Source organism: Lepidothrix coronata, unplaced genomic scaffold (assembly GCF_001604755.1).
Source record: "Lepidothrix coronata isolate B3197 unplaced genomic scaffold, Lepidothrix_coronata-1.0 Scaffold103, whole genome shotgun sequence".
Taxonomy (NCBI): domain Eukaryota; kingdom Metazoa; phylum Chordata; class Aves; order Passeriformes; family Pipridae; genus Lepidothrix; species Lepidothrix coronata.
In genome coordinates this window covers 2,607,556-2,621,343 of record NW_016690283.1, presented here as the reverse complement: position 1 = coordinate 2,621,343, position 13,788 = coordinate 2,607,556, and the positions used below count along the sequence as shown (strand labels likewise).

At 37.5% G+C, this 13,788-nt stretch overlaps 1 protein-coding gene across 1 annotated transcript in view; it reads right to left on the bottom strand.

Annotated features, from left to right (window-relative positions):
• DIRC2 (disrupted in renal carcinoma 2) overlaps positions 1-13,788 on the bottom strand; it is a 68,959-nt gene that overhangs the window by 10,922 nt on the left and 44,249 nt on the right. Inside the window, exon 7 of the mRNA XM_017823544.1 lies at positions 10,239-10,366. Coding sequence (XP_017679033.1) covers positions 10,239-10,366 — 128 coding nt within the window. The remainder of the gene's footprint in view (positions 1-10,238; positions 10,367-13,788) is intronic.

Sequence of the window (13,788 nt, the reverse complement as noted above, 5' to 3'; positions counted from 1 at the left end):
CATGCATTGATTTGGAAAAAAAAATCAGAAATACTGATTTATTTATTTATTTATTTATTTATTTAGTTATTTAAACAGAACCCAGGAAGATACACTCAGTGATTTGGAATTCACTTGTAAGTAAAACAAACAACAAAATTATGAATGCAGAGCATCACCTACAGTTTGATTTACCTCTGAAACAAACAGAAAATATTGTCCTCCAAACAATTAGGACAGGGAGCAATTAATGCACCAAATTGGAAATGGACGTGGATTAACCTTTTGACTTCGCTCTAAAGGTCAAAACTAATTCTGCTTCCATTTTACAAATAAATACTAATGATCTACCAGATATCAAGACATTAGTATTCAGCACAGCCTGAGCTGCAACGTGTTGAATCCCTTCTGGCTGCAAAAGGAAATGAAGGGCACCCAGCGCCTGACAGGAACGGGATAGATTTGATAACGCAGATTATTCACTGCTGTACAACAAATTGTTTTTCTTGGACAAATCAACAGAAGAATATAGACATTTCCTCAGTAGCCTCGACTGTTTTGTTCTACAATTTCTAACACTGTCAAATACTTTACAGTGCTTAACAGAGTAGCCTATATTATCATTTAATAAATCTATTGTAACTGTTTCTGGGGAAAAAAAGAAAAAAGGAAAACTTCAGAAAAATTTAGTACCAATTTAGAAATTTAAATAAGTCCTTCCTTAGTGCTGTTTTGGGATGGGAAAGATTTCCTGGCCTGCAAACTCAACAACTCAAGGTTACTGATCAAGCAAAAAGAATAAAGAAATTATTCGGTTTGAAAAAAACCCAGAAAACTCTGGAATAATTTCTGAAGTTTCCACCAAAATTATAAGAAAAGGTAAAGAAAAAATTTTCAGATACAAAAGTATTACAAAGTCACAGAGAAATTATTTATAGTATATTTTCACTGCAGTATGGTACAAAATCCTTAGACAATTTTTTTTTCATATAGGTATATATAGTTATGTTTCAGTTTAATTTACACTCTTCTGTCTTGGAAAGGGGAGAACTGAAACAGCTTTGCTTCATCTTCTGTTAAGCATTGCTCAAGTTTTCAATTGAGAAACTGTTAGGAAGCAGGAAACTTCCACCTTCAAAAAATAAAAAAAAAATAAATCACTGTTTCCTAAAATGTGAAGAATCATGGGAAAGAGATAAAGGCATTAAAAAGCAGAAAGGGCTGTCTATCAGATTCTCTATTTGATATGGTTTGTTTCCAAGGCACAAAGAAATATTTCTTTCTCTACAAAGGATTTCTCTAGACAAGAAAAGGGAGGGAGAGCTGGCCCCTGCTTTTTAAAATATACCACAATACTCTGAGCTTTTAAGAAAAAACAAACAAAAAACCACCAGCCCCCAAAAAACCAACCACCTCCTCCCAAAAAAACCATGGTAACTTTCCCAACTCTTAAATTCTCTTATCATAAACTTCAGAATAAACCAAAGAAATCAATGCAAGGTATGTCCAGGCGTTGTCAGAGAGGAAGAAAAAAACCCAAACCAGTATTAGGATGTTCTTCCTAATGGGCTCTTCCACCTAACACACTAAGAACTGATTTCCTAGTTAAAAGATCCATAGATTTTTACTGCAAGTCCTTGCCAGTATTTAAAATTTCATGAGCCACTCTTTGAACTCCCGCTTACCTCAAACACCACTGCATATTGCTCTAACTGTCTCTAACTGCTATCAGGGGTAGGCAGAAAATCCAAACATACTCGGCTATTTGAAATTTTTGTACTTGCTTAAGAAACCAACACATAAACAAAATAGAAGAATCTCTTAAGACAAATGAACATCTGTCCCTTATTACACTCAGTTGAAGATATCTATAGGTAACTACTTGCTATACTTCTAGAGAACATTTCAGAACTTTCCCCAAAGAAGAGAAGGTGTCAGCCAGCTGTAATTCTGTATCAGAAACTCAAACAGCAGAAATAGCCATAAAGCTGCTGAAAGCCACAGCAGCACCATGAAAAGTGGAGCTGTGTACAGAATGTCAGAGGCAACACCTCTCCAGGAGGGCTGAATCATCTGCCATAAAGAGCAACAGCCAGGAAAGGGGAATCACATGCCTCTGATTAAAGGCAGTCCATAGATGTATAATTTCTAGAAACTCAGGAGTCAATGAGATTAAGTAAAAAATATCCATCAAAGATTAGCAGCCATTTAAAAGATTATGACTTCAAATTTTAGTTAATCTAGTAGGTGCCAAAGTTTCCATAAAACAAACAGGAGACTTCAAAATAGACCTGTAGGTTTAAAATATGCTAGTTGAACTACATCATTACTCATCACTTACTAAAATGTGTTAAGAGAACCAGACCATAAGTGAACAAGTGGAATAACTCTGTATTTTAGAAACTACACCCTCACATTTCCTTGTCATGACACTCAGCAGCACCCACCAGCACACACCTCACACTTCCATACTATTAGGAGCAAAGCGGCTTTAGCATCATCCTTTGGTTGCCCCAGAGTGTTACCTGCCTTGTGTGTGCACACCAAAAACTGCCAGCTGAATACCAATGACAACACCTCAGCTGCGACCACAGGTAATACTGAGGAAACAAGGTCTATCCATAGGTACACTCATCTTTGGAATTAATCAGCAGAAATGTCACGGCAACAGGACAGACAGAATACAGCACCCAGAAGATGCCAATTTAAGTTCTAACATCTAATGGAAATGACAGCTTTTAACTGGTAAGCCACAAAAAGAAGCTCTGAAAGTGGAGGAGATGTGCACATCTGAAAGCCTTCTTTAATGGGTACATATTGTAGTGATGGGAAACTGTTTTTTATTTCATGTATCTGTAAATCACCCGGGGTCATCCTCAGTGATATACAAATAAGCTTATTTCATTCACTTGGCAACTAAGGCACAAATCCAACCAGTCAACTAAACAAAAACTCGAAGAGAAGATATGCAGTTTCAGAAAAATAAGTAACAGAAAGAAGTAAAGTAAGAGTTCAAAAGTGTTTTTTGCTTTTTATTTCACACGCTAAATAGCATATCTCACATTCCAGCTCACGGGCAACAAGATAGCAGGGAGAACACTACCTATTAACGGAGACCATTTGCTTTCCATTACAGTGACCTTGCATTGAATGAACACAAACAATAACCATGATTTTATACTGCAGAAGAACAGCTGTTAAAGTTACAGCAAATGTTCTTTCAATTAAGACAATCTTAATGACAGTCATCAAAAATGAATATGAAAGCAATGACAAAAAAAAAAAAAAAGAAAAAAATAGATGATTTACCAAGAACCTAACATTATGTCCTAAGAACTACCAACTAGCCTGGATAGGCATACAGCAGGGAAGTATGTCATGCTATTAGTATAAAAAAAGATCACTTTTTCTTAGGAAAAGGAATTAAATGCCTATGAAGCTACGTGCAAAGTCGTATATCCAAGACAGTGGCAGCTATGGACATCAACAATGGAACTGGGCTAGGTTTCCTAAAACATGACATTAATTGAAATAATTTAGAACATATTTATGTGCATTAAGCAGCTATTTCTCAGGCTAGTCACTGCAAAAAGATCAGGAAAAGGAAAACACCCATCCCAAGCACAGCTGCTTCAGAGAACTGGCCAGGAGCTGCTGCAGCACGAGGCTCAAGCTATGCTTCATCTTGTCATGTTCATGTTTGAGGTATGAGGCAATCCATGCTATTCCCTCAGCACTCATTCTCCTGTCTAGGAAGGAAGCAAGGAATAAAATATGCCTTGATAATACAATTAGAGATGTTACTAATTAGATGAATCAATGTACTGAATTGGGACTGATGGTGACACAGTGGCTTAGCACAAAGAGAAGAAAAAGTGGTAAGAAGCCAAGAAGGAATCTTCCTTCTTATCTCCTACAGGCCTTCAGCTGCTGGATGGCAAATACATGCCTGTATCCCAGAAAAAGACTTTCTTTTCTCCCAACCACAAGCTGTGGTAAAAGCTTTATACCCATAAAAAAATAATCAGGGAAAAAATTAGGAATTCAAATAGGGAAGTAATTTAAATGACAGAATTCACTTGGTGTCCCCAGAGGAGCTTGCAACACAGCAGGAGACTCAAGTGACATTCAAACAATTTCCCATAATATTGCAGGATGTTCTGCAACAGGTTTAGCAATTTACTCTTAAAGTATACCATCACTAAATGTATAACTACAGAGCCTGATCCAAATCCGAATGAAATTGATGGAAGGACCTCCAGTGATGTGACAACTTCTTATCAACCACTGGCACATGTATCTTGGCTGATTTTTAACAAAGAATATGAAATACTACCATTTAAAAAAAAAAAGTTTTCAGATAAATTTACACAGGCAATGCTGCATCAACTGCAAGCAGGTGGTGCAGTACTTTCTTCCAAAGTCCTCTGCCAGAATCTCTTGAACTCTGTACATTTTGTAACAGTTCTCTTCTGAGACACACTGAGCCAAGACTCACACAAATTTTATGTGGATAAACAGGAAAGTAAATACAACAGAATATGTTCTCTTGGGTGCAGCATACAATTTAAAGCAAAACCTATGAAGGTTTAGGGCACTCTGTTAATACCCATTATAACTATATTACAAATATCAAAGTGAAAGGATAATGCCTCATGTGGATGCAGTCTGTGTTGACTTTAGTGCTTCAGTATCCCCATGAATTATCTGAACAATTCAAAGTTAGTTCTTACCAAAATCTAAAGTCTGTTAAAGTAGAATAAAACCTCCCTATAATCTAATTCTGGCCACTGGCCATGGTAAGAAAAGTCATGGAAGAAGTCCCCCTTAATTTTTCCATGAGAAATATGACTCCCTCAAGGGTAAGACAGTAAATTTTACTGTAATTCATTTATAGGAACAAAAAAACAGAACAGAAGAAAGATGTCTCTGTAGTGCACGTTTATAACATCAATATGTTTCATTGTCTGGATTTCCATTCCGGCACACACTGATCAAATTGTTATCTCATGATATAGTTTTGAAAGTAACCAAAAATCTGATCAAATTTGATTTGTTCTATATACTTCTCATGAGAAAAGCAAGTGGAATTCTCTTTGAAAGCAGAGTATTCAGTTTGGAGAACTAAGAAGTAAAGAAATTACTGAGTAACCCTCAAGATATAAAGGAGGGGGGCTGGAAATTACACAATATTTGAAGTTTGCTATCAATGGATATTTAATGTGGCCAGATTCATAGATATTCATCCCTGAAATGCTCCTCCTAAATTTCAAGCACTGTATACTGTTTAACACTGTTTTTAAAACTGTGTTCAAATAAGCCCCCTAAACTAGTTCTTCTTTAGGCACTCTTCTATCTGTGCAGTTATAGAACCTGTCTACAAAACAAAGGTCATTACTCCCATCCTATGAGCGGGAAAAGCACAACAGGAGTGGGGGTAATGATTTGCCCACAGCCATAAGCAAGTTAGTGTTTTCAGGCCACTGTTTTATCCTCTGGTCCCCCTGCCTTATACTTACCAAGCACATCTTGTTTATAGCAAAGAAATTAAACTGAAATAATAAACCAATCAGTATTAAATTATTAACATCTCTCTTTTTCAATACTGTGCTTTGTAGATGAGGACAGAGAGACAAATGTGTTTATAATGTTCAATCTGTTGAACCTGAAAATAAAAGTGTAGGCTGCCTAACCTAAATATAGTCATCAACTCATGGAGTTGCCACCATATTCAGTGTCTGCCATGCAGCACTAGAAGAGATTTTGTAAAGCAAAATCCCACTGAATGTGCTCATAAATATTAGAATATTCTTGACATGCTATGCTGAAAACATTCAATCTGAGCTGTGAGCAACTAGCATTGCATATCAATTTTTGGAAAATGCTAGTATTTGTATCCAGAGATACTACCAGCAATACAAAGTGGCAAGATACCGAAACTGGCATTATAATGCCTTACACAATTATTTTGGGTCGAAGTATCCCATTGTACATAAATTCACATAATGAAGTTCAGTATAAAGCAAACTAACAATGAACTTGGCACTGAGAAACAGATCAGCAGCTGCGCTGAGACTTCAATGGAGAAAACTATTTCAATGCTCGATGTGTACACAAAATTGTCTTTGAAACTGAAATGCAAATAATATACATTAAAATTAAAATTTCTTAAAATAAAATTCAGGCTTGCTTAAAATATAAATCAATTCCAGAATCAAGGTTTTTGGAGAGCTGTGATTAGCTGATGAGAGGTGTTTTAGACAGATGATACAGTAGCTATGATGGCACTGTATCATTATTGCCTTGCTTTCTTTTTTCCCCACACTAGTTGTTACAGTTCATGTATATGACTCTGAATATACTTATTATAAAATCTTTTGGAGATAAATTAAGAAGTCAACAACTGACAGAAAACTTGTCTTCCTCCATGGCTGGAGGAAAAATGGAGCATATTATGCAAATGTAAAACAATGTAGGCATTACTCAATACAAACAATGCTAAACAGTATAATTTAAAAAAAACTCTCAAATGCAGTCATCGATTTTTCATATCTGCATTAAAGGTCTCCATTCTACGTAATTACATTTTGTAGGAAACATCTTTAAATGATGTCGTGCCTATTTACAAGGAATTAGGAGAATATTATACGAGCAAGGTCAGGAAAATACATTTTGCTGTGACTGTTTTTTCAAATACATTTCCTCCCCCAACATTTAAACCAGACATTACTACAACTGCTACAAAGAATACCGATTAAAAGAGAAGGGCTGGTTTGTTTGTGTTTTAAAAGCAAATCTTTAGAGATTTTCTTCCCTTCCCTTTAGGATGTATAGTTGGCCAAACTCTCATCTTTTTAGCATTTAAAAAGTCTGCTTCCATGTAAATGTATCCACCTAAGGGCTTGCTCTGGAGACCAGGTGGGAGATGGGCAGAGGGTTTTCAAAAGAGGGAAAATGAGCTGGGTATTGGGGAATCACCCAATATCCACATTGTAAAGGAAAGACTGGTTCTGGACCTGGGGAAACTCCTACCAAGGTCTGCCTATGGATGCAAACTTTATTCATGGATCAAGAAGCTGTCAGGTGAGATGTGGCAGATGATTGTTATCTAACCAGCCTTCACCTCTGTGGCGAAGCTTCCTGCCGTAACACCTGGGCCAATACAAGGGCTCCCATGAAGTGTCTTGCCTCCTCATCAAAATGCCTTTCCTGACCCATGGAAGAGCTCCCTTTTAACAGTACCAGCAGTCTGTCAGATCATGTGGATATTTTAGCAGTTTCCAGGTATTGCTGGAGATGGCAATGCGTATGGTTTTGTTGGGCAAAGTCTGACTTGTTCAAGAGAACAACATTGGAGGCAGGCCTCGAGAGGAGGTGGAAGTCCCTCCCAAAATGGGAGCTACATAGTTGGAAAAGATCAAATGTACACCCGCACAAGTTTCCATATCAGTTTTGAACCCTGCTTGGTCTGCCTCAGCGTTTGAATGAGGCTGAAGGTGTGGACTGAGATCCATCACTGGCCCTGTAGCACTGCCAAGCCCAACACTTGTGCTCTTTGCCACAGGGCAGGAAGAAGTGGAGGAGCCTTCTAACCTATCAACATCAAACCCTGCTGCCCTCAGTAACACAACAATCCCTGCTTTGCAGCAGGTGTTCAGTGCTGCCTGAAAAGAGTCTCTGGGATACAAAGCATTACATGGACCTCTTCTGAAAAAAAAAAAACCAACAAAACAAGCTAAAAAAAGAAACTAGAGATAAAAAGAAGACTACAAGAAAAAGAAAAAAGAAGGGAAAAAGAAGAAAAATAAAGAGAAAAAAGAAAAAAATGAATGAGTAAAAAAACTCCACGATGACTGCTGCTTTTGTTTTGCACATCTTCCACCTCTACAAAAACACACAGGATAACTACCCGGCAGCCCACTGTCAACATCAGCCCACTGAGGATGCAGAGTGACTTCCACCTTTACCAGCTACCACAAATCACTTCTCCCAAAGCTGCCAGCCCACGGCCTGCATTTGACCTCCTACGTTTGTACGCTGATATACTCTACATCTCAAACTTTTAATTAAAAGGAGAAGAAAAAAAGAAGTTCATCCAAATCAATTCAAATGTACCGTTTCTCCCAATTACTGTGAATGCAGAGGTCATCATCATATTGCATCATTACATTGAGGAATAATCTAGCATGAAGGCCTATAAATTAGCTTAAATAGCTTGTGTGTTTTCATCCATAACAGCATATTTCATAAAGATATACCACTGCTTTTCTGTGTACAAGAAGCTAAATTGAACAGGCACATAACATCTCTTTTATATGAACTTTAATGAGAAGAGTCTGATATGAACCTTCCCCCACCACCTATCTATGAAATTTAAACATAAGAAAAAAGAGATCTTATTTGGTGCTTGCACATTAGACTCTGATGCTTTTGATTGACTTTTTTTTTCTGAGGAATGCATCACATTGCTGGCACTTCTATTCAAAACAAGCTTGTGTTTTAAAGGAAAGGGTTCACTATTTATAGAGACATATATAAGAACACTACTGACATAAAACTCTAAAATTTAATTACAACTTAATCTAAGGAATCATCCATTTTAAGAGAAATACTAGCTGCATGAAAAGAACAACCCAATCCCCAGATTTTTATCAAGGGATGCTAGTTTAGGATACTGTATATCAAACCTCAAATACCTTACATACTTTCATGTCCTGACAGTGGATCACCTTTCCAAAAAAACCACTGCAATGCACCTATTTGCTATAAACAAGTAAAAATTCTTATTGAACCCATGTCGCATGCTGAATTCTTTACAAAAAAAATAAAGTAAAATCAGAGAGAGCTCCATCAGTTTTATTTTGGAGTACTGGTGAGCACATACGCAATGACTTTCACCTCTTGAAACCTTTCTGCTTCATTCTTATGCATAGACTTGAAGAGACATTTATGTATTTGGCTTGTTGCATCAATTCAGAGGATAGAGTTACTGTAAAAATTTACATTACTGCAGGCTTGTAGTGACGAAGCAGGCAAGTACAAGAAAAAAGCTTTTATTGCATTTATTTTAGATTTGATGGAAAAGTGTAGTCATTTGATATGACAACAGCCATCATGAAATTTCATTTGTTTATTGATTAAATTATGTTTTATTTAAGCAGAATTTTTTTGAAAACATTGAAATTTCAAGATAAAACACAAATTGGACCTATCCATCCAGATGGTGTTGCTCCTGAACTGATCATGTATTTCAATTTGCTGTACCCACTTTAGTTTATAGTTGTGACATTTGCAATGCACCAAGGACACTCACTGAAAATCAAAGTTAATTTGAGTAAAACAGTATTCTATACACTCTCCACACCAAACTCTTTAATTAAAAACGAGAAAAAAAAGTTTTTGTTTCTCCTATAATGCATGAGTTGCCTATAACAAAGACGGCACTTTATTTAAAATGGATTTACAGAATTCTTTATTAAATAAATATATTTTTAAATCTCAATGGTTTAGGTTTTACTGTAACTCATTACTCTGTTGAAGGTCTTGGAATTACAGGTGGATCAGTCCTTTGGTGCAGATAAGAAGGTGAAGGACAGATTTTTAAGAACTAAGCAGCACTAATTTTCAACTAAAGGTACAGCTTGCTGGCAGCCTGAGTAGACCTCTGAGCTTTTCCCCCACTCCTGCCAACAGCTTTTTTTCCTGTCTTTTTGAGGCACAGGCTGAGTTAATTTTGGGCTGGAAGAGTTCCCTGAACCTGCATGCAGGTGCAAAAAAAAGAGGACAGCACTGCGCAGGGACAGATTTAGATGGCTGAAAATACTATGGGTCACCTTGGTTTGAAATGCACCACATGTTTCCAATAACTAATATAAGTTTTAATCCCCTAAACTCCCAGACATAACACTGTTTCTTATATGCAACACTACACCCATTCATCTGATTGTTCTTGATTTATTTCTCACCTCAGTTATTTCAAAAGACTCAAAGAAGAAAAACACTTTGTCCCCAAATCAAATTTAAATGTGTATTCTGGGTTCTTATTATTGGGCTTTGTAAGTTTTTAACCTTGTTATGAAGTCATTCAAAGCTGGTAAAAATATTTCTGATTCAATAGGTTTTCTAACTGTATTTTTTTTGTCTTAATAGAACTACTGTATTACTAAAGATAACAAACCAGGTTATAAGACAGTTAAGACGGCAAATACTTGCCTGCAATATCAATTATAAATAATAGAAATTAAAATCATTGTCAATACCTGTGGTTAAAGGCAGATGAGTGACACTAGTTAGACAGGTGAGAGTAAACCAGGTTGATGCTAATGTTGCTCCAGATAAAAGCAGCAGCAGTATAAACTTCAGCATGCCCCTGATAAAATCTGCAAACCTGAAATAAAAGCACAGATCAGAGCAGTACAAATGCTGATTTTCATATTTTTATTTAAATGCGATGCTTGACAATTAATTCAGTATATTCCCCTTAAACATTTTGGAAACTATAAAAAGAATCTAAAAGTTGTTTCTCATTTTCAGGAATAGAAAAAAAAAGGCGTTTTTATAGAATGGTGATATTTCTAGCTGTCAAGCTGAAGAGCCACGGATTTTTTAGCTGTCAGGAAATAACAACCAAACCAGAACAATTCTCAAGGCATCAAATGAAAACACTTGGTATAGAGGAATGGTTTGGTTTTTTTTTTCCCTTCTGCATTTGTTGGACACAATATCACACCACTACTTCCATCGCTGCTTTGTCAGTGTTTGCCAGTCTCCCTTGGCAGACACAGAACTCCATTAGCATATGAGGAGGCTGCTGTGTTTCATTCAAGACACAGTTAAGTGTCCAGATTCATTTTTGTGGGAAATGACAAAACTCCAAATACCAGAATCCCAAGTTGAAGATGACAAGGAACAGCTTCTGAGCCCTTGGATGCGCTGGTGACAAAGTTCTTGGTGGCTTAGGCAAAGGAGGAACTCTTTATACAGGGGGTCACTCTGCCAGTGGCTGTTTTGAATTGAAATGTTCCAGAAACCAAGAGCTTGGTGTCACTCCTCTCCTACACACACCCCGTTGACAGTCTGGGGAGCACAGCCCCACGAGCCCTTGGGTATTCTGGCTGTTATACCACCTGATGACACAATTGCTTTTTTCATTTTTTTTTCTTTCAAGGAGATGGGGATGCATTTGAGCAGTGCTCGCATGGCATAATTATCAGTTCAATTGCTCTTTTCAAAAGGGATTTCAACCTAGCTACTAAAAAAGATATATTAGAAAAGCCCATGTCATTTATTCACAAGTAATTTTCTATAATCTCCTGCTTAGGAGATGTGATTTTGGGATGGATAGGTTAGGTATGTATGTCTCAAGCATATCTTCTACCTTCACAGCCTCCTACCTTGATTAGGCTAATGGCAGCATAATCCACCTAGGTCAATCTGTGATGAAATTTGTCCATCCATCAGCTAACTGCCTTCTCTGCCCTGACAAAGATCACTTTACAAGCAGATGCCTTATAGCTTAATTGATAAAAGAGACAATGCTACCAACATTTTGAAAACTAGGAACCTCAGCTCCACATATACCATAAGAGATGTAGGAGTAATGCAATCAAACACCCCTCACCCTCCCAAACCAACTTCTTTCCTCTTGTTTTGATTCTCCCTGTGTTTAATTCCACATTGAATTTAGCAGTCAGTAATTCAATAAGCAGTAGTGGGAGATCAATGCTGCATATCATCTTAAAAGTTTATGACTGCAGTGTTGAAGTGGCTTATGCATTCATCTCCAATAGCAGAGGTCAGCTGCTACTGTTGCTTTTCCTCTGACAATCCAATCCAGCAATCAGGATCATCTCACTGGTTTGGCAGTTTCTTTAATTATTCTTTGGGATCACTAGGGTCAAAATCAGCAATTTTAAAAGCTTTGCAGAAGCACCTCGAAGTGTAAGCTTTCAGCTTCTTCCACAGAGACTCCCTGTCTTGCCTGCTGGCAGACAACATCATTATTCTCTGTCCTTACAGGCAAATGCAGTGATGTAGATCCTGTCTAATGAAACATAGTGTGAGAAATATCAGCCTTCTGGGAGGGACATTCACAGATAACAGGTCTGGAGGTAATCTCTAGGGGATCCTCCATCTCTATCCTACCACCAGGGATACGTGGAGATGGGAGGATGATACGCATCTAAACCATTCACAACAGTTCAGTGGAGAAAATATCTACCTTTACTGAGCAGCTGCAACTCTTTTTGACACAAAGATCCTGGTTTGGGTAGCAGTGTGCTCCAAGGAGCTCTCAGATATCACAGGAGTCTGAAAGGGTCAAATGTCCCCCAAAGGTAAAGGTTCATGCAGCTACTGAATTCAGCCAGCAATAGAAATAATGGGAAAAAAATAACATAGCAACCTAGCCTGAACTTGGTAATTGAAGGACTTCTGCTTCTTGTCTCGTTACAGGAGAATAAAGAAGACTGTAAATCTAGTCAACTCTTCAGAATACTTGTTTCAATTAAAAAATTATTTTTATCCTCTGACCTGGGTATCTGCTTTCAAACCCCTCTGTTCTGTTTAAATCCTTCTTCATCATCTAGCATGTAAGGGGATGTCTGCAACTGCTAAAAAAGTAGGCACAAGAGGAGATAAGGTGTATACTTACCCAGACACAGACCTCTGAGCCTACTGCTGGTACTAGTCTCCAGCATCCCAGGAGATCCAGCCCAAGGCTGTATCCTACAGTTAAAATTACAAACCTGTGTTGCTGACAACACTGTCTGTTGCTAAGGAAATTATCACCATGCCATAAAGTTTCAGCACTTTGACTACACTGCAGGTTAGAAGTGGGAAGAAAAACTGAGCCGCAGAGAAAAACCTCAAAAAATCTGCGATCATTGGCAAATGGGGGGAAAATGAATTTAAAAATATGAGGAAAGGGAATAGATTTATGCTTCCATGCAATGACACAAATGTTGCTCTTTGACACTGCTTTTCTTCAAATCAGTAGCGTTTGAAAGCTGCCAGCAAAGGGTACAGCACCTGTCAGCTGCCCAAAAGGCCAGGTTTTTCAATTATAAAAATGCATCACACAAATTAGCTAAACATGTAAGTTCACAGCTATCAGGACAGCAGTGGGTGGAGATCAGGAGGATTTATATATAATGCTGAGGAAAACTTGCACCACTTTGAAAATGAGATAGAGAAACAAATTTCCAAACTGGGCATTACTTTATATATAGATGATTTAACACCTACTGTGATGTGCAGGACCTAATGTTCCAGGGCATTGCTCTCAGGTTGCTAAGAGTTCTAAATGATAGAATCTGCATTGACAAAAACGGAAAGAGCAAATGCCTAAAATGCACCAATTTTGCTTTGATAAATTAGCAGGGAAAAAAAACAAACAATGAAGAAACCCCCACCCCAAAACTAACAACTTCTTAAGAGGTGGTTAAGGGAGAGAGCTGCTTGCTTGGCAAATCACAGTTCTGACACTGAAATATATCAACTTGTCAGCTATGACAAGAATCATTACTTAATTTTCCTAATTACAACTTTTAGCAGATTACAGTCAGACTCGTCATTGATTCAACCCTACACAGATAAATGCTGAATAGGCCTAGGAGGGAGAGTCATCCATCAGGAGTGACAAATCATCTCCTCCCTCCCTTTCTGTATGCGAACCCTCCCATTTGAACTGTGCATTGCCCAAGTTAGAAAGACATATTTGGAGACAGACCGCTGGTATTTCCTAAATTTACTGAATGCCACAAAATATGGGTGTTCAACCAGGTTTGAAATCAAAGGTTTGAAGCAGTT